Source organism: Varanus komodoensis, unplaced genomic scaffold (genome assembly GCF_004798865.1).
Source record: "Varanus komodoensis strain SLA01 unplaced genomic scaffold, ASM479886v1 scaffold4, whole genome shotgun sequence".
NCBI classification, from domain to species: domain Eukaryota; kingdom Metazoa; phylum Chordata; class Lepidosauria; order Squamata; family Varanidae; genus Varanus; species Varanus komodoensis.
Window position 1 is genome coordinate 13,232,933 of NW_025335941.1, and position 20,002 is coordinate 13,252,934.

Below are 20,002 nucleotides of genomic sequence, written 5' to 3' on the forward strand. Positions count from 1 at the left end.
CGATTTGAGTTCAGAGATATACTCAACTGAGTATTGCAAGCAATGGCACCTGAACCTGGGTGCCTTTCAGTTCCAAGTACTGACAATCTTTGGTATAACTTAAGTATCTTTTCATTTACTAGGACCTGATGAACTGCTTCCTAGTACTATACTCTAATGCCAGCCGGAAAGCTTGAGCTGAATTTTATTTCTCTACCCTAACTTATTTGCCTGTACGTAAAATATTTTTTCTAAAAAATTCTTAAGGGACTATCAGAAAACAAACAGAACCATCCAAAGCATGGGAGAAAAAAAAAGGGGAGATTATATATACTTTCTATATCCCTTGGATGAAGGGACAGTAAATAAGCAGCAGTGAAATTAGTAGTAATAATAGTAAGATACAGAAATTAGTCAGGAGTCGGAAGCCTGAGGCAGGGGTAGTCCTCCACATGTTGCACTACAATTACCATCATCCCTAACCATCATCCCATCATCTTAGGCTGATGAGGGTTGGAAACAAACAAAACCTAGAGGGTCACCAGTTTCTCCAATTCTAGCCAAAAGAAGCCAGGGCATATTCCTAGTGAGGTAACAACAGACAACTACAGCCATACTCTTCTGAAGGAGGCCAAAGACAACAGTTGTTGTTCAGATGAATGTTGGTTCAAGTAATGCAGCTTTCTTTCATTTTCTCTTCATGATGATCAGCTTGCTTACACAACCCAAACCAATTTTCCATTTCTACCTCCCCAGCAAGCTTGGTTCTGCCAAAAGCTCTCCACTTGGGCTGCTCTGGCTCCAGCATCTATTGGAAAACAAGATGCTGCATGAGTCAGGCCTTTGGTCTGATCTAGCAGGGCTCTTCTTATAGCTTGAGAGCTTCCTCCCTGCATACGCAGAGACTGAAATAAAGATTACCATTACAATCATCCATTCCTTTTGCCTCCACTTTAGAGGCCAATCTACAAGCAGGTAATTTGCTAGGTTGGGAAGAAGAAAAAGGATGGTGATAGTGGTAGTTATACTGTTCAACAACGAAAGGCAGAGGCAGGATGCGTGAAGCCAGTGGATGTGCCAAGCAGGGCAGCAAGTGAAGGATCATTTAACTGGTATGACAGAACAAGTGAGGCCTAAAACAAATTAAGAATGGGGATCTTGATTCAATCAGTGCTTGATTATAGCACTGCTCGGGTTTGGCAGGGAGCCAGAAATATGAACCTCAGAGCTATGATGGATAAGAACAGGGGTCCATTTAGTCCAGCATTCTGTTCACACAGTGACCAGCCAACTACCTGGGGAAATCCACAAGCAGGACAAGAGTGTGACAGCGCACACCTGCCCATCTTCTTGAACTACTGGTGTACCTAACCATAGTGCTTTCTCATCTAGGAGGGAGCATATAGCCACTAGGACTATTAGTTATAGCCTTTTCCGCCATGAATTTTTAAAGCTAACCAAGGTGATGGCGATCACTGCATCTTGCGGAAGTAAATTCCATTGTTTAACTGTGCACTGTGTGAAGCAGTACTTCCTTTTGCTGGCTTTCAGTAGACTCATGATCTATATATTGGATGTAACAAAAAAAGTTGCAGTTGTAACCTGGGGTGCTTGCAAAATGACATGTCAGTGGGTGCAGCAAAGTGATTTGTCAAAATTGGCAAATGGCAACTTCTTCACTAAAAATTCTCCTAATTAAAAAAATATTTATTATTACTTTGTTTGCATTTAGATTTAATCCTCTTTTGTGAATCAAGACAAAATCTAGGAATTGCCTGAATCCACAGGCAGACATGCAGAGCACAAGCAGCAAGAACATTTCACATTTTGACAAAATCATGAATGAGAAGCAGGAACAAAGAAATCATTGAATGTTATGTTCATAACTGGGATTGATTTTAATGCTTACCATTTTTTTCTAGTTGCTTAATTTATATTGAATTTTATGCACCAAGTTAAAAGTTCGTTTGTTCAGTCGTTCACTGGTGGTACTGTATGTGGCTCAAAAATTAGAAATCTGACTTCATCTTCAAATGTGATAGTACTATTGTAGGAGATGAAAATATAAATCAAGCATTTTCCAGGGGTTTAGGGCATAGAAAAAATTGGGAACCACTGCTCTAAATAATGCACATTCCAAAAACAAAAGAATAAAGAGGCATGGAATCCTGTAAAATCAAAAAGCCTTCCAGTATTAAAACAGAGAGTTATAAACAAACTTACATTATTTATTTCAGTTCCAATTTTCAATAAGCCATTCATGAAAAATTGATCATTCTGGGGAGAATAAAGAACAAAGGCTTATCAATAACATTGTTTGTGTACTCAACTGTGTAAAACTGTTACATGGCAGCAGCAACTTGTAGAACCTAATTTTCAACAGTACAGAAAACAACTTAATGATGTCTGATTGCTATGAGTGATATCACATCAGCAAGCATACTAAAAAAACCTTTCCTTGTCTTTTACTTTCTTTAAAATACTTGCTCATCTACTCTTCCAAGGTACTGTGACTAAGATTAGACTAAATAGTAGTAGAAGTATCTAGAGCATTCTAACTTCAACTGAATATAGAGAGTATGTATGTATGTATGTATGTATGTATTTATTGGCCACCTATAATTGCCGAGGCCTTCCTAGGTGGCTTACAATGTAAAACATACTGAAAGTAAAAACACATTAAAAACCAATTAAAATATAATAAATTAGACATCTATAAAACAATGAAAAAGGGCCACAGCTAAACATTAAAAAAATCCTAAAAAGAGTAAATAAAGTTACAGATAATTCACTGAAACACAGGCTACCATCTCTTTTAAAAATTCCTTGTAGACAATACATTATCTTTCAAGGACTAATACAGTATTACCATATTAGAGAAAATGAAAATAATCTTGACTTACCGCAAACTTTTTGGCTATATCAGTAATTTCTTCTAAAGTCTCGATTTGATTCAGATTCTCCCAACTTAGCTCACCAAACTTACAATCACTTAAATGTAAAAAGTACCACATTAAATGTCATTCTGTACTACAACTTAAGAAGACTGAACTAAGCTAGCACTTGAAACAATATACAAATCTGAAAGTAAATTAAGTCAAATGTCTAGTTCAGTCATCACCTGTAAATGCCCAGAAAGTGCAAGCATTCTAGATTCATTTATGTTGCAATCCAATACATGTCTGGATTGGGGGGAAAAAACCAATCCCACAATACAATTCTAAGCATGCTATAACCAGTCATTGTGGTTGGGCATTGATAGGAGTTGTAGGACTTTTTCTGCCTAATATGCATAGAATATTTTAATATATTAAATACCCATAATCAAATAATGGTATAATCTTATGTAGATTTACTCACAAGTAAAACACCTGATAGGGACTTGCTCTCTGGAGATATCTCTGGGAGGTATCTTTAAGGCTGTAGTCTTAAGCTATAAATGCAGGGCAAGCAGAAAGTAGCTCTTCGGATGTTTTGGACTTCAACTCTGCCATTTTTGATCCTTGCCCATTCTGGCACAGGCTTCTGGTAGTTGAAATCCAAAAGACATGAAGATTTCTCTTCTGCTCACACCTCTTTTATAGGATTTAAGTTTCCTGGTGTCATTTTGAATAAGTCATGTCAGGACATTTAATGTTACTCTCCTCAATTATCTGTTAACACCTTAGTGTTGTTATAACCAATACACTGCAAAACAGATGTGGCAACACACACACAAAACTTTGATTTTTTAAGCTTCAAACAAGAGTGGTAAGTCAACATGCAATGAACAAACACAAACACACATAAAACCAATGCTTGTTTACCTGGGATAATATTTATTTGTGTGCTTAATTCCAGGAACAAATAAAAGTGGCCTAAAAGTGCATATTTTAATCACATCACAATACTTGTGCAGGTCACAGAGAGGTTTACTGCACCATATTTTACAGATATCACCTGTGGAAGAAAATAGGGAAAAGGGAAGAAAGACAAAGATAAGGATCCAAAGCAAAGCTCTGATAGTCCTATAAAAATGAAGATATCTGCCATTATGATGCACAGCAAATTTCCAGTACTGAGCTATTAAACCAACATAAATAAATGAACAACAGAGGACAAAACTTTCTTGCTAGCTTGACAGTGTTGGTTTATGTACCTGGTTTATATTTCTTTGAAGAACACTTTACAAATCTGGCACGAGCCTACAAAACAATGCAAATGTTTATAGTTACTACTCGGAAGGCAAATAATATGAAGCAAAAGTTAAAATGATCATACCGAGCCAACTGATTTAACTGTGGATTTTGAACATAACTCAAACCAATATTCATCTAGTACCAAAATGCATTCCTTGTTTGCAAAACAACTTCCTAAAATGTAGTTTTGAAATGCAGGCTGTGCTCTGAACAGTCTTTTTTTGGTAACATAGGAAAACTGAGCTTTTCTTTTCATTGCTGGAACAGAAGGAGTTTGTTTGCCAGAGAAGCAAGATAGAAAGGCTACAATAGGATGAGTCAAATTCCCTGTTGCACAGTAATATAAAATAGTCTATGACAGAACAGTGAAAATGTACTTGTATATAAAATGCCCTTTGGGATACACAACCCAGGGCTAAGCAGATGAAGAGCGCACCAAAGAAAAAGGAAAGGGGAGTATCTCATTGAGGGCTAGAAGCCAGTTACTATGATGAAACATAGCAAGTCAAAGCAGTTCAGACAGAAAACTTCCTATCAAAGAGATAACAAAAGGGATGTTACCATTTAACTTAAAAATCTGAGGACAAATCTGTTATCTCAAAAACACTATCTTCCTGCATGTTATGATAAACTGCTACATTGTACCTTTTACTTGCTTCTCTTTGTCTGTCTTATTTCCATGACAGGAAAAACACATAGAGCATCATTATCATCAGTTTTAATCTACCGTTAACCTATTATTATTAATATCCTGCCTATCCCCAGCGACTGGAGCTTAAGACAGATTTCAATATTAAAATTCATGCTATTAAAACATTTTAAAATGCAAACATTAAAAATATACTTTATCCATTTAGATCAGGAGTCTCAAACTCGCGGCCCGCGGGCCAATTGCCGGGACAGGCAGGACACGGGGGAGGGGCCCTGCGGCCTTCAAAGCGCCAGCTGCGCCCGGGCCGGCTGTGGGATGAGCGGCCCACCACCACCGCGGTGGTGGAATACTGGATGCGGCCCAGCCTCACCCAGACTCTACTTCCAGCGGCCCCCAGGTAAGTTGGTTTGAGACCCCTGGTTTAGATATTAAATTGCAACTAAGGCCCCAGTTAAAACACTAAGAAATAACACAAATAATAAAGTGCAAGCTCACAGGCCAGTCCCAAATGCCTGCTGGAACAAAAGGGTTTAATGCCTGCTTTCAGAAATTAGGGAAGCTGGAACCTAGCCTCCCCAGGAAAGGAGTTGCAGACCCTTGGGGCAGCCACTGAGAAGGCCCTCTCCTGCATTCCCCACCAAGAGTGTCTGTGAAGGTGGCAGGGCGTACGGCTGTCTATGGTCATAATTAACAACAGAGTTAGTAAAAAGTTTTACAATATGCCCTTTAGCTGCAGTACCAAACATGTTGTTTTCCCAGAGTATCTACTGACATACAAACATCTTTATCACACAAATAAATATGCATACATCTCAGACAGGCAACTTAACATCCACCTGTTCTTAAGCAACTCTAACTTTGTGCATTATAGCTAACAAGTACAAACAGACAGCAAGAAAACTGGACAGTATTTATTAAACCACCTACCAATTCACAACATGGTCTAATATAACTATGTAATGTGTTCTCACTGAAGTCTTTAAATGCAGAATTTTCCATACTGCATGATCCTGAAAAGAAAACACAAGGATATAATTGAGAGACAAAAGTAAATTACCAAACATTAAGAAATGTTGTCTAGCCCTGAAGGATTTAGTGAAGATAAAAATATAACTACCTTTTTCTGCAAGAACAAATATAGAAGTGGGGATAACAAATTTGGTTCAGATTTTGGCCAAAACACAAAAGAAAATCTAAATATTATCATTATTCTGTGGACTGCAAATCATATTTTTGGTAAGGGAAATTCTTCAACAAACATATACCTGAATCACTGTATCACCTCTGTTTAGCAACTTTTAAAAACACCTGCAAACAGTTTGCCTAGGAAAAGCCTTTCAAGTCAAATCTGATGTGTTAACATTCAATATTTTACTATGTTTTTCCACTGCAGGAACTTAAAATCAGAGACCAATCTGAGGTGAATTACCAGACACAATATAAATTTAATTACTCATTCTAGAAACAGTTATCAAAAACAAGAACACTTATTTCTGGTACCAGCACTAGACAATCAAGCCAGAGTTTTCTCTAGAAGCAAAAATGACCAAAATGAAGCCATCTTACTTTGAGCACATAATGAAAAGGCAAAACTCCCTGAAAAGGACAGTCATGCTAGAGAAAGTCAAAGGCAGAAGAAGAAAAGGAAGACCAGATATGACATGGCTTGACTCCATAAAGGAAGTCACAGCCCATAAAGGAAGTCACAGCCCAGCTAAGCAAGGCTGTCATGGACATGACACATTGTAGGGCCTTTGTTCATGGGGTCACTCTAAGTCAGAAATAACTTGACAGCACAAAACATCAACAAGTCAACAGATCACCCCTTTCACAGTAAGATTTTCTAGTTCTTAAATGTGAACTTCATGGTTTTCAGTGTCTTTTACATTTTCCACTCCTTCCCAAGATTCTTAAGATTAAGACCAAGAGGAACTAACAGAACATACAATACTAGGCTAACCCTGATATCATCCTAAATGCTGTAATGCTAGTACGATATGCTCTACACTTCTATTTTTCTGAACTATAAATATAGTCCCAAATGCAACCTATACACAGCCTATTTCCAGAAGCCAGTGGACCTATGGTGTGCAAGCATATAACTTGTAATAAGGATCTTTAATCCTGAATGTAGATACTATTCTTTTGGCAAAACCCTCTAAAATTGCACAAAGATGATAAACTTTTCTAGTTATAACTGGGGGTGCTACATTTGTGCAGTACCTTCTACAGTGTTCATTATGATTCTCGCATGTGCCCCAGCCCCTATCAAATCTGTAAACACCAGAATACAAAGCAAAACTAATGGATTCAGCATTTTATAATGTAGCCACAGCACAGGAGCAGGTTACAGGTAAGGATTCTTATAATCTTGCATGAATTTCCCCTAACAATGTTGAAATCAGAATCCATACTTTTGCTTACAGACTGTACCATTAAAGTCACAGAACACTTTATGGTGCCACTGTAGCAAAAAAATGAACTCTGAGAAGGATTATCTTGCTTTATACATAAATACCCCCACAAATCCACCAAATCACAGCTCATTTCTATCTCCAAATATTGCACCACAAAAGCCACCATTCCATAGCTTCCAGGAGCTGCCATGCATAAACTAGATCCATAGGATTTTTTATACAGACTGCATTCCAAACACTTTAAAATCAAAGATCACATTAAATTGACTGGACCATAAACAACATTGATCCACAGCTGTCATGTCATAAGAACATTGCCACAGATCATTCTAGTGAACCTTCATGAATTTGCTATGAAATCACTTCAAAATCACAGACCATTGTTTTATCCATGTGCTACAATGAAAAATCACACATCTACCACCTATCATATTACAAGACACAGATCCTCAGGAATAGTCTGTTTTTTAAATGGGCCTCCTTCCATGAATTATAAATCACTTTACAACTTGAACTGCACCATATGTCACAAGTTCAGTACTTCACACTGCAGAAACATAAATTGGAAGCACTGATTCTCATCAACCTACATATTTCTTTTTTAATACTGATTCTCTCCAAGTCTTTCATCATTTCACTGAACATACTTGTATCCTTGAATTTGTGGTTCCATCATGATAATGCAATGGTGATAAAACATGGATCCAAGTTACAAATCTTCATGGATCCTCTGATAGTTGGGTTCCATCAAATAAAATTTTACTACCATGCCACAGACTGTATCATGACAATCAGATCCTTTGCCTATTGCCACCAGAAAATAAAAATGGATGTGAACATATCATCACAGGCACTTCCCCAAAACACCCTCAAATTATATCACAGATCATAGCACCACGGACTCCACCAATTAAACCATAGTTCTAATGACTTTTCTAAACCATCACAAAACAAAAACCTCAATTTTTAAATAGGATCTCTCAAAACTATCATCAAATCAGATCATAAATGCATGATAAAAATTGCTACCCTGTGTCACAAAAAGCATGGATACAAAGCATGGATGTTCATGATTCCTATACAGAATCCCATCCATGGGCAGCACTAATATATGGTGTGGCATTTCCAACCACTGTCGTGGTACAAAAAATTCTATGATTCACAGATTCTATAAACTTTTAAACCCAAACCCATCATCAAATCAAAGAATTTGGGAGTATAGTAAACTGCAGTCATGACTGCTCCATAAAAAACAGTGAACCAACTCTTCTTCCTATGGCACAAGAATATGGGTTTAAAGAAGTGTTTACATATTCTAAGCCCACAATTAAATCAAAGTTTACATCTTTGATCAGACCATACCATAAAAATCATGCATCCAATACAACATGGTTCCACTAATGTTCAATAATCTGGATCTGAGATAAAGATGTTCATGTATCTTTGCTGTCCCTACAATTCATTTTTTCCTGAATAAATCACACACAGAAAGCAAATTTAATTGTGTTGGCCGAAAGAAAAGGGCTAACAAATAACATCTCTATTAGAATGATACCTTAGCCACAAAGCAACACCTTCACTACAAGATACAGCAGCCTTGTTAGGCCAACTCAAAGGTTACAAGGGGCAAGCTTTCAAGTTTTTCAGATAACTTCAAGCAAGATGCTAAACAAACTGAAGCGGAGTTCGGAGGTTTCTCTCTTGCTAGATCGCCACGTAGCAAAAGACTGGAACTGCTGCATTCCAGCTGTTAGAACACTGTGACTCGAAGAGCAAGTGATAACCCTTCTTAATTTGGACTAAAATCCTTCAGAGACGGATTTGGAGCAGGATCGTACCCCGGAAACGCCCAGTTCACTTCCAAGGCACCTACCGGGGAGCCACGACTGGCGCCTTCACAGGAGGTTCAACAAGGAGCCCGCTGCGTCACTCCCCAGCGGGCCTATTCAGAGGATGCCTCCCGAAGAGTCAGAGCGCGGGCACAGATGCAAGGAAGGACCTCCTCTCGCAGCGTTCCGAGCTACCCTCTTTCGATCCCGCCTCCCTTGATGATAGATACTCAGGGACACAATAAACACCAGCTAAAGGCCTCTGCACGCGCGAGGCGAATGCAGGAGGGAAGAGTCCAGCCTCGCGGGGTGGGGAGCAAGCAGCGAACCAACCAAGGGCTCGTGGCCCAGAGGCCAGGCCGGGGAAAGAGGCTGGGACGCGCCACGAATTCCCAGCCACGTTGTCGGTCGCGCGCAGGCTGTATCCTTCCTCACCGGCGCCCAACCAGCCGAGTCTTCGTACAGCGTCCGCGCTCCTGCGCCCTGTCGAGGTTGCCGCTGCGACTGCCTCTTTTCTGGGCCGTTCCCACGGCCCGCCCCGCCTGCGACTTGCTCTGCCTCCTCACTGGCCACTCGCTTTGATGACGTTAGCCTTGAAAACACGCCTCCAGTTCCCTCCCCGTCGCTCTTCCGCTACAGAAAGACTGAAGGGAAACCTCAGTCTGAGCTCCTCTTCTGGTAGAATGGATCTACCAGGTAGATCCATTCAAACTGTTTGCGAAATAAGGTCACTTCTTTTAAGTATTTCGACACTAAAGGATTTAGCTACTGCAACAGCAATTTTGAAGCCCCTCAAAAACAGCGCTTTTATTGTGCATAAACTTTTCGTGGATCATCAGCATCAATATGGTCAATGGTCAGGGATGCTGGGTGCTGTAGTCCAAAACATCTGACGGGAATCAGCTTGCCGAAAGATGCTGTAAGGTCTAATGTTGTTAGGGTGGGACAAAACTTATAAAAGCATTTTTAGAATCGCACCACTCAGACTTATGTAGCCTTCCCCAGTCTGGTGCCCTGTCCTGTGTTTAGACTAAATTTCCCATTATTCCTGATAACAGGCCATTACAGGCTTAAAATCTGACAGGCACCAGCTTGGGAGAGGCTGTATAGAGATTGTTTAAAAGGACGAATTAGTAAACTGAAAACAGAATATCTTAGTTCTTTTTCCTACGTATTTTTATCTTCTTCCGGATGCTCGTGGAGAACTACAGAAAACTCCAGGCTTCTCTGAGTAGGCATCAGTGCATCCACGAAAATGAAAGGCAGCAAGAATGTCAAGAGTTCGAATGTGAGCCCTGTTGAACGTGATGTGACCTACTTTCGAATAAACAGGCATAAAATTAGCTTGTTATTATTCTAAAACTATAAAAAAAAAAGTAGTTGACCCAATGGAGAAAAACCGAGACCAAACTCGAAACCTGAACAGTACTTTTAACCAGCTACCAGATATATTACAAACTACTAAGCGAGCTTTCGCTTAATGCAAATTCAACATCGCACAGCTTAATTTCCGGTAAAAATTGAAAGCTAACGTTAACCATGATTCCTTTAGTCCTCAGACAAGCGCCGCTCTAGCACCCGGCATCTCAATGGAAAACCAGCACGCACACCCCCACCCCGCTTCCGTGTCGTTAGCATCGCTAGTAAGGGTGGAAAGACCTTTATTGTAAATGGGCACTGCCAGTCAAAGTCTTTAACTCTATGTTCAGAAGCTATTGATTGGGAAGAGCGTAAACTCGGCCCAGCTTCCGGTTGGTCATTTTGAATTCTCATTGGCCGCTTTGCAGCAGGGCGTAGCCAGAAGGAAAGGTGAGAGAACGGGAGTATCTGGTTTCGAGTTGAATAGTGAGCTTGGTCGAGTTGTCTGCCTGGTTCGTTCAAGCTGCTATTTTAGGTGTGTTGTTTGGGGGGGGGGGGGGTCTTCTGCCAGTACAGATTTTGGTGTCAGGTTTTTTTTTTCCTGTGTCATTTTAAAGTAGGGTTTAATTATCCTGTGATTCATGCTATGCATACTTTTGGCAGGGGCTTTGTGTCCCCTCGCTCAGCTTGTTTTTTGTTTAAAGAAATGCAGTTTGGTGAGGGGGCTCCCCGACAGCTCTGGCCAGCGCTGTGTTGCTGCAGTCACAGCCTCCTTTGCACAGATACAACTTGTGGCCTTCGAAAACATATTTGCCTCTAATACGAAAAGCAATTAATCGACAAAGAGTTCTTGAGGTCATTGAAACCATGAAGATTCCACACTAGTGAATGTTATGTACTTGTATGTAGTTAACATATAGGCCCCACAAATGATTTGTGATTGCTTTACTGTCCATCTGAATGATTAAAGGTGCAATCAGCTGTGGCATGCTACCTTTTCCTGTCTATACTTGTATAGGATTGCCCCCTAGACTGCTTGAATTTGGGATCAATGCTGTTCTAGGTGCTGGTGTTGGTTGTATACATTGGATTATAAGGCTATTAATTCTGAGGACTGTATTACCTCAAGTATTAAAGGAAGTATCCATATACACTAATTGCTGGGAACCGTTGCACTTTTGTTCTGCTTGTGAATTTACCAAGGGCTGCTGTTGAACAGAATGCAAAACTAGGTGTGGACCCATGCCCTAAATTAGGCAATTCATCAATTTCTTAGACAGCTTTCATAAGGAAAGGGTCAAGATGACTTAAAGTAGAAGAGGAAGCCTACAGTCTTATACACAGTTAACATAAGAGTAAACCTTGCTTTCTTCAGTAGAATTTACTTCTGAGTTGACATGTACAGGCTTGTGCTGGAAGCTACCCTTCAGTGTGTCTGATTAAGTGATATTTTTAACCTTGAATCTTCACATCCAAGGAAAACTAAACCAAATATTTGCACGTTAAGATGGGGCAGAATTGCCTATCTTGCATACATCTGTAAATTATTTCCTTTGCTTTACTTCCTTAGTTGTTGGGAGCTGAATTGAAAGGATGCTTTGTCAGGTTTGTTGGTGAATGTAAAATAGCAAAGCAATGTAAAGCTAATGGTCTTTCTTTTTCTCTGCAAGACAAAAAGAAGACACCAGGATGGTTGAAAATTCACCAGCCCCACTGCCCGAAAGAGCTATATATGGCTTTGTTCTTTACTTAGGCTCCCAGTTTGTGTTTAGTGAGTATGTTTATTAACTGTTGAATCCTGGTATTCTTTCCTATGTATTAATTGTAATCCAACAAGAACCCTGATGTGCACTATGTGCAAATGAACATATGTAGGCCGGGTGATTAGCCTCATTATATTTTCTGCCCAGTATTTCTTTATTTTCAAATTTATAGGCCACTGAATAGCCCTCTAAGGGCTCTGTAAGCCACAGCAATATGAAAAACAGGCCAACAGTGCACTTACAGATGCAGGTGTGGGGGAGAAAAGAAAATACTCATCATAAGCCATTTATTCTTTTTTAAAAGTTCACAACTTTAATATGAGCTAATAATAGTAAAGAGGAGAATGTTAGCACTTAAAGCAACACCACTTGGAGATCATTACTGATCATTTGGAGATCATCAAGCTTACTGAGTTAGGATCCTGCCTGAGCTGCTATTACTCTTTTAGAGCCAGTCTATCTCTGAATGTAAGTCCTATTGATTTCAGCAGGCTCATTCTCAGTTAAAGAAATAAAGGGCTTAGCTGCAGTTATAAGCATCCTTGGAAATTAGTTGATTGAATTCATTCCAATGTCTAGGCAAACATGTAAAGGATCTGGATGTGCAACTTGCATATGAGCCTGAATCATCTATCTTGTGTGTTGTGTTTAGTTTTATTTTGCTTGTTTGTTCAGGACTGTCAGATTAACTTTCTGATATCATGGCTGTATAATACCTTGAAATGATCTGGTTTTTAATGCTGGCAGAGCTCAAAAATTGCAGTGGTGTTGGCAAGTTCGAATATGATTAGTTGAATTTAGAATTATATAATTTTTTTATCTGAATTATCTAAAGTCCTTTTGGTAACAACATAACTAGTTGGTCTTGGAAGGCATCCACCTTTAAGGAATACTTAAGTTTCTTAAATTGAGTTAAATTCAGGACATCAGTAGCCAATCAAGACGTTGTTGTTGTTGTTGTTTTAGATGTGGTCAGGCATGGTCAGGATAACATGGCTGCAAGTCTCCCATACATATTTTGCCCAGGTCCAACCTTACCTTTCCAGATAGGGTGTAGAATTAATTTTATAGCTGGAAATAATAATCTTTCCAGATAGCCAAGCCAAATACAAATTTAGCCCTTCTAGTCTATGAATTTGTATTGTATTTGCAACTGTACTTAACTTTTCTTGCTCCTTGTTTTATTTATGTAGTTTTGTATCTTGTGTGGGCCTACATACCTGAATCCTGGCTGTTTTCACTGGGGTTAACATACTGGCCCCAAAAGTAAGTTTGAATAACTTTCTCATTAATGGTGCAATCATATGACAAAACTCATAATCCCTCATAAACTTGGAGACCAATGGTTATCAAATGAAGAACAGGAGCAGCACTGGAAGCAATCTTCACTTCCATGTGGTTCTACCTTATGTTTTCTTCTAGACAGGTTGGGGTTTTTTGTTTTTTGTTTTGGCCAGTTTAGTGGCAGTATCTCAGGAGAGGGATGTGTTAATTTCTGACCTTTCCTTTCCTACATTCCCACCGTCTTTTGCCCTTCACTGGAGTTGCTTTCCAAACCTCAGAGCAACAACCACAGTTCTATCCATGCCTGGGGGTGGGGGGTGTCAGGGCACCAAGTTCCACTCTCTGTTTCCAGCTTCAGATATAGGCATCTGAACTGTCCGGTGGATGCCAAGGCATCCATAGGATTGTTCCATTAATGTTGGAAAAAGTGATAAAACTAACCCACTGTAGCCTATCAACATACCCTTAGGGCACAATCCTAGTCTCATGATGTTCTCAGGGAGACAAAGGATTAGTCAGAGCTCTAATTTCTTGAACAGAGCTGTGAGTGTGAAGGCTGAGCCCCTGCCCTGTCCCCCACACCTCCCCCTCCACTCTTTCAGCTGGTAGAGAGGCAGCTGACAGTATTCTTTCTACAACAGTACAACTGGGCCACAGAGCAGAGGAAAAAGGAAGAGGCTGAGAATGACAACCTAGACCATTTCTTATAGGTTCCTCAGCTTTCTTTGCTCTTATCCAGATAAAATGCAAGGCTCCATGCACTGGATACACGTAAGTTGCTAAGCTCAGTGGCATACATGTATCTGCAGTTGAGGGCATTCGATTTTGCTCTTAAGTACAGGAAGCCTTGCAACAGCAGACTGAGAAACTCCATGTAATTTAGCAACCTGTTTCTAACAATGGCCAGTCAACTGGGCATCATTTGATTATCATCATGGCTAATTGCTGTTGCCATGCTGACAATTCATCTGGACCATGGGTCCTCAAACTATGGCCCGGGGGCCAGATCTGGCCCACCATGCCCATTTATCTGGCCCGCCTCAGAGGTTTTCAACATGCTGCGTGTGTACCCGCCGCTGCCCACCTCAACCCCCATGTGAGGAGGTGGCAGCTTGCTTGGGAGATCGGTTTGGACTCGGAGAAAATGATCTCCAAGCAAGCACACCTGCTGCCGCATTGAGGTGTGTGCCCGCCTTGCCTCCCCTTGCTGCGCATGCCCACCCGCACCTTACCTGCGGGCCCCGCCCCTGCCTCAGCGCCACTGCTCCCGCATGCCCCGCCGGCACCACCTTTCCGGCCTGCACCAACACCTTTCAACTGGCCCCCTGGTGAAAAAGTTTGAGGACTCCTGATCTAGACTCTAGTCCTTGTAAACTAGTGGCCATCCCCACATCCTGTAACAGTAAATTCTGTAAGTTATGCATTCACTGTGATCCATTCTAAACCTACTAGCAATCAATTTAAATAAACAGTTCTAACATTATAAGGCAGGGAGAATAATCTTTCTATCCACTAATACAACTCAATTCTTTTATTAATTTCTGTCCCCAAGCTCCTTTGACTAGTTTCCTCAATTTAAAGTCTCCAGACATTATAGTATTTCCTCACAGGAAGGAAATATTAGTCCCTTAACATTTTGCTTGTTCTCTTCTCTACCTTTTCCCATCACTGTGATATTCTTTTTGACTTGTGGCCAAGTTTGAAATACTTTTTGCCATTGTATTTCCATGTGTACACAGCACAACTTAAGGTAATTTTTCTCCACAGGTTCTGGGCAGTTGGTTTGCCTGTATACCTTTTAGTTAGTTTGGCAATAGGCTATGTGCTCCTCTTTGGTGTTAACATGATCAGTACTGCTCCACTGAATTCCACACACACCATTACAGGTAAGGATCTTGACAAGAATGGAAAATAATACACTTGAAATGGGACTTTTGCTTTGTAATACTATTATTTTGTGCCACCAGAATCTCCATCCCTAAATACCCACAACTAAGATGTTTTGAGTTTTTATACAATTTTATAATAAAATTTGTATCTTTTATTATACATTGCATGTATGCATCATTTAAATTAATCAGCAGCTTTAAAAATATCTAAAGCAGTACATTCAATAAAACTAAACAAAAATATTGAAACAAATGCAACAGTTCAAAGCAGCAAGATTTGAAGCCATTCAGTAATTGTTAACAAGTAACTTAAGTAATTAACAGAGAGAAAGTCCAACTTCTTCCCTTCAGAAAGAAAAGAAGCTTGATAAAACTATATAAACCCCAAGGGCAAAGCAAAGTGAAAGTGGCAAGAACTCAGATTCTGAACATTGAAATTTAAAACAGAAAAATCATTAAAATGTGCACATGTACAGATACCCCATTGCCATCACTACTGACAAATCTATAAGTAGAACATGTTAAAATAACAAATGTATTCAAATAAATTTAAAAGGCTCTAAGACAGGTTTGCTTGCAACCAAAAGGATAATAATTTTGATGATTGTCAGGTCTTCTTGGGAAGGAGATAGTGTGAACAAAACACTATCACTGCAAATGTTTTGTCACTGGGTCAAATAATTAATTGTATAATGTATAATTTCAGATGGTGGGGAATTATTGAATGAGAGCTTTAAACTATGAAACAATAATTTTCATAATCTAAGCAAATGGCTTATAAAACAAGTGTCTAATTATTAGGAGGAATACTGGGAACCCTCTAGGAGATCATTCAACAGAGGGTTTACTTGCAGAGCTCAGTTCTTTTCACTTTTAATGTCCCCAAAAGAAGACATTTAGAGTAGTGCTCTAAAAGAAGCACTTCCTTAAAAAGATTTTAAAAGGCATATGGGATCATACAAGATGAACTGCTGAATGTTGCATCCCTACTCTAGAAATGGCCTTATGAGAAAGGGCCTTAATAAGGTTTTAGACTAGAACAGGATAGTTTTTGAAATGTTGGATATGGAACATTAAAAGTTGCATTCCTATGCATATTTATACAGAAAGTTCCGCAAGTTCCAAGATTCCCCTAAGCAACATGAAGTTGCATGACATTTCACTGTTTAAACATGCATAGGATTGTGCCTTGAATTTTCTCAATGTGTATTTGAAGTGGTACAGAAACTTCCAAAAGGATTGTGTTTTTCTTTTGTTTAAATTAGCCATTATTTTCTAGGATACACATGGTAAAATTACCTATACTTTGTATTTGTTTCATAAAAGATAGTGCTGTATACATAATTAATCTATATGTAAAATGGCATTCTTAACTGTTGTCAAACTTTTATCCTCTACTTGGCTTGCAACATCTCCCCCTTACATTTTCTACAGATCATTATGCAAAGAACCAGAAACTGAAGAAACCACAAGATGAAGCTATCCCTACATTAAGAGATATTCCTATTAGTGAAGTAAACAAAATGTTTTTCTTGAGTGGCACAGAGGAGTGTCCTAGAAATGGATGAAAGAGAATGCATTTTATGACCTATTCATGTGGAAAAGAATTTTATAATCCTGAATTGAAACATTGAGGAAGAAATGCTAGAATGCTTTAATTCAATGAGTGTATATGAAAGTGGTTCTAATAAGGCTGCAATACTCACTATGCATTTTTTGTCAGTTGAGATGCCAGCTGACAAATGGTCTCAATCCATGCTGCCCCTTCCCTAATATACACTTTTAAGTATTCTATTAATGATTTTCATCTAGATTGCTAAATATAAGAACCCCCTTAATTGGTTGTCATAGTAACACATTAAAAATTCATTCAGATTAAAATAGAGTGGTACAAGGAGCAGTAAGATGGAGCACCATGATTAATTTAATTTATGTCATCTGTAAATTTAATTAATGCATGTCATCTGCAAACGCCAAGAGAGCCTGGATTTACAGATGACATATTCTAAGCTACTGCTGAAAATGCACATTTTCTGTTTCCTGAACTGCATGGGGGAGGGTTTTCCAAAGGTGGTGCCACTACCAAGAGGGTCCACCATCAAGGTATTCTGTGATAGCATTCCACTAATTTTAGCAAGACCAGCAAGGCCTGTAACAAGCTTAAAGTTTGACTAGGTAGATCTAAGGAAATGTGGTCTGCTAGGTATCCTGGTCCCAAGTTGTTTAGGGCTTTGTATGATAATATGCTAACTTTGCACACAGAGTAGCTAATTGCAAGGCCAGTGCCACCGAGACCCAAGTGATAGAGTGGGCCAGGAAGGTACAGTCTGCAGTACCAAAAGACACCAAGATCAACCAAATAATGGCTCCCCCCCCATACACAGTGAGGATTCTGCATCTCTTTGGAAGTATCCGAGAGTGCAGAAGGATCCCCACTGCAGAATTTCAGCTTTAATGTATAAAGGGCTGTAAGGATAATAAGGCAGTGGGATTCAACATAAGGTAGTGTAGGACCAAAGAATACTATGAAAGTTACAGAGAATGTACCAGCCTCATTAGATAGGATTGTATGTTGTTCCCTTAACAGTTTTCCCCATAAACTACCAGCACCTTCCAATTTTCTCCAGGCAGGTGACTTCACATTCTCAGAGGCATATCAACAAAAGGATTAATAACAACCCTTGCATGGAGTAGGGGAAAATGCCTGAGTCAATTCTGAGCCATAAGAAAAGCCATGCTGGATCAGACCAGTGGTCCCATCCAGTCCAGCACTCCTTTCACATAGTGGCAGACCACATGATCCCTCAAGCAGGATAGATATCAGAGTTCCACCTGCCCAAACTCTTCAGGATGTGGTATACATGGACATATTGCTTATGATAATGATAGTAGCACATAGCTTACTGCTATGATAGCTTTATTCATGGATTTGTCTAACCCTCTTCTGAAGCCATCCAAATTGGTGGCCATCACTACTTTCTGCAGCAGTAAATTCCATGGTTTAATTATGTGCTTTTACACTTTAGTCAGAGGAAGAGTTATGGAAAACTCACCACTATTTTGTTACATTTTGGTTCACCTTATTCAGGTATTGCTTGCATGGATTCTTAAACTTCTCCTATGAACAACCTTTGCATTTTGGAGAATGCTGAATTGAGCTTTAGAGCAGTGGGTGCTTTCACTGAAATGTAAAAATCTGCCACCTGAAGATGGAATTTTAGTCTGAGTTATTACACTCAAAGTTACCTAATTTGTCTTCTGTTGTTGTTTTTACCTTGTGTACCACCTAAGATTATCTCCAGCATTTTAAATGTGAAAACTCAGTTTAAAGACAAACTGGAACCATGCCAGCTCGCAGCTCCAGTATTTTGTTTCAATAGTTGCCAACCAGATGGCTATGGGGAAACCCACAAACAGGACTTGAGATCCTGCTCATGTTACCTATCAACATATATTCAGTGGTGACTTGCCACCACTGATAATGGTAATATATAGTTATTGTGACTAAGTAAGCATTGATAACTATCTTCAATAATTTAATCTCTATTTACAGCCATCTAGGTTGGTAGCACTCACTACACCTTATAGTAGCAGGTTGCTTGTTTAACTATATGCTATAGGAAGATTTGGTTTTTATTTGTCCTGAAACTCCTGTTGCTCAGTTTAATGGATCTCCCAGGTTCTAGTATTCTCCTTGCCCACTTTTTCCACATCACACATAATTGACTGTGTCTTTAATGTGTTTTCATGCTCACATCTGTTTTGTAAGCTAAACAGTCCCAGACTTTATAACCTTTTGTCATAAGAGGATTATTTTTGACCTTTGATGAGAAAGAATGGAGGGTTCTGCCTTTGCTGTTGCCAGGCCAGCAATTCCAGGTGGAACTGAAGCCATCATGGCACCTAGTAAAGCCTAATTTGGATGAGTACTACCACCTGTCACAAGAGTATAACTAAAGGCAGACTCCATTATCAGCTGCCTGTATCCTCTCTGCCCTTGGTTAGAGGTGTGTTGGGGAGTTAAGAGGATGTTTGCCTGCACTGTCTTTTATATATGGTTGCTTATATGGGTTGTTCTGTTTTGCCTTAGGCTTTGTGTTTGTTTTACCTGGAGACTTTCCTGTTTATGGTTTGGCAGCATGGTGCCTGTTTTGGGATTAAGGGGGGTGGGGGTTGTCTGTTTGCTTCTTTGAGTTTGTTTCTCTTACCACTGGTTTGTCATCTGTGAGAAGATTTTGCTGTTTTTTGTGGGGGTAAATGTGTTATTTGGTATCTCTGGTTTAGAGTGTACTAAGACATTGAGATCTTGTCTGCAAGACTGTCAGTTTGCCATCTGTGAAATGGGTGTAGGAACAAAAAAAAAATAGGTTAAAAAGAGCTTTAGTATTTTGATAATGATTTCTCCACGGCAATTTTTATTTAAAAAAAAAAGAGTCCACCAGCTGTAATAGTACTCCACCTTCTTAGTCCATACATAGTGAACATGGACATCTGGAATGGGAAATATATGGTCTGTTGAACCCCAACTGCTATTAGTTCTAGCCAGCAGGGCCAGTAGTTAGATATGATGCCTATTTGTGGTTTAGCTGAATGACTACAGATTGTTTGCCTCCAATATAAACTGGCCTCATCAAACTCATGTTAATCACACA

The 20,002-nt window shown here is 39.5% G+C and overlaps 3 protein-coding genes across 10 annotated transcripts in view; 1 reads left to right on the forward strand and 2 right to left on the reverse strand.

Moving 5' to 3' along the window:
* Nucleotides 1-13,753, reverse strand: part of TTC3 (tetratricopeptide repeat domain 3) — a 70,258-nt gene extending 56,505 nt beyond the window's left edge. For all 4 annotated transcript variants that reach the window (XM_044442211.1, XM_044442209.1, XM_044442208.1 and 1 more), the window contains exon 1: nt 13,749-13,753. The gene's annotated coding sequence lies outside the window, so the exon portion shown is untranslated. The remainder of the gene's footprint in view (nt 1-13,748) is intronic.
* Nucleotides 7-9,539, reverse strand: LOC123029336 (E3 ubiquitin-protein ligase TTC3-like). Of its 3 annotated transcripts, XM_044442220.1 has the most exons (7): nt 9,100-9,484; nt 5,737-5,819; nt 4,118-4,163; nt 3,786-3,918; nt 2,883-2,970; nt 2,203-2,256; nt 7-2,023 (listed from the first exon to the last, which is right to left on the reverse strand). In XM_044442220.1, the coding sequence occupies exons 2-7, from the start codon at nt 5,806-5,808 to the stop codon at nt 2,009-2,011; spliced, it is 408 nt and encodes a 135-aa protein (XP_044298155.1). In that variant the 5' UTR covers nt 5,809-5,819; nt 9,100-9,484; the 3' UTR covers nt 7-2,008. The 3 variants fall into 3 exon arrangements, with proteins under 3 accessions (XP_044298155.1, XP_044298154.1, XP_044298153.1); XM_044442219.1 differs by lacking the exon at nt 9,100-9,484 and adding an exon at nt 9,491-9,539 and having other exon boundaries at nt 7-2,256; XM_044442218.1 differs by having other exon boundaries at nt 7-2,256.
* On the forward strand, nt 10,674-18,600 carry LOC123029338 (phosphatidylinositol glycan anchor biosynthesis class P). 3 transcript variants are annotated; one of them, XM_044442221.1, is made up of 5 exons: nt 10,674-10,864; nt 12,085-12,185; nt 13,371-13,443; nt 15,229-15,347; nt 16,785-18,600. In XM_044442221.1, the coding sequence occupies exons 2-5, from the start codon at nt 12,104-12,106 to the stop codon at nt 16,916-16,918; spliced, it is 408 nt and encodes a 135-aa protein (XP_044298156.1). In that variant the 5' UTR covers nt 10,674-10,864; nt 12,085-12,103; the 3' UTR covers nt 16,919-18,600. The 3 variants fall into 3 exon arrangements, with proteins under 3 accessions (XP_044298156.1, XP_044298157.1, XP_044298158.1); XM_044442222.1 differs by having other exon boundaries at nt 10,861-10,949; XM_044442223.1 differs by lacking the exon at nt 10,674-10,864 and adding an exon at nt 10,892-10,926.
* Nucleotides 18,601-20,002: the final 1,402 nt, after the last annotated feature.

Coding starts and splice junctions, on each gene's coding strand:
- LOC123029336 (XM_044442219.1), bottom strand. CDS start 5,808: ATGGAAAATTCTGCATTTAAAGACTTCAGTGAGAACACATTACATAGT. Junction 4,164..5,736: donor TTAGACCATGTTGTGAATTG/GTAGGTGGTTTA, acceptor ATTGTTTTGTAG/GCTCGTGCCAGATTTGTAAA. Junction 2,257..2,882: donor ATATAGCCAAAAAGTTTGCG/GTAAGTCAAGAT, acceptor TATTCTCCCCAG/AATGATCAATTTTTCATGAA.
- LOC123029338 (XM_044442221.1), top strand. CDS start 12,104: ATGGTTGAAAATTCACCAGCCCCACTGCCCGAAAGAGCTATATATGGC. Junction 12,186..13,370: donor AGGCTCCCAGTTTGTGTTTA/GTGAGTATGTTT, acceptor TTATTTATGTAG/TTTTGTATCTTGTGTGGGCC. Junction 13,444..15,228: donor TTAACATACTGGCCCCAAAA/GTAAGTTTGAAT, acceptor TTTTCTCCACAG/GTTCTGGGCAGTTGGTTTGC.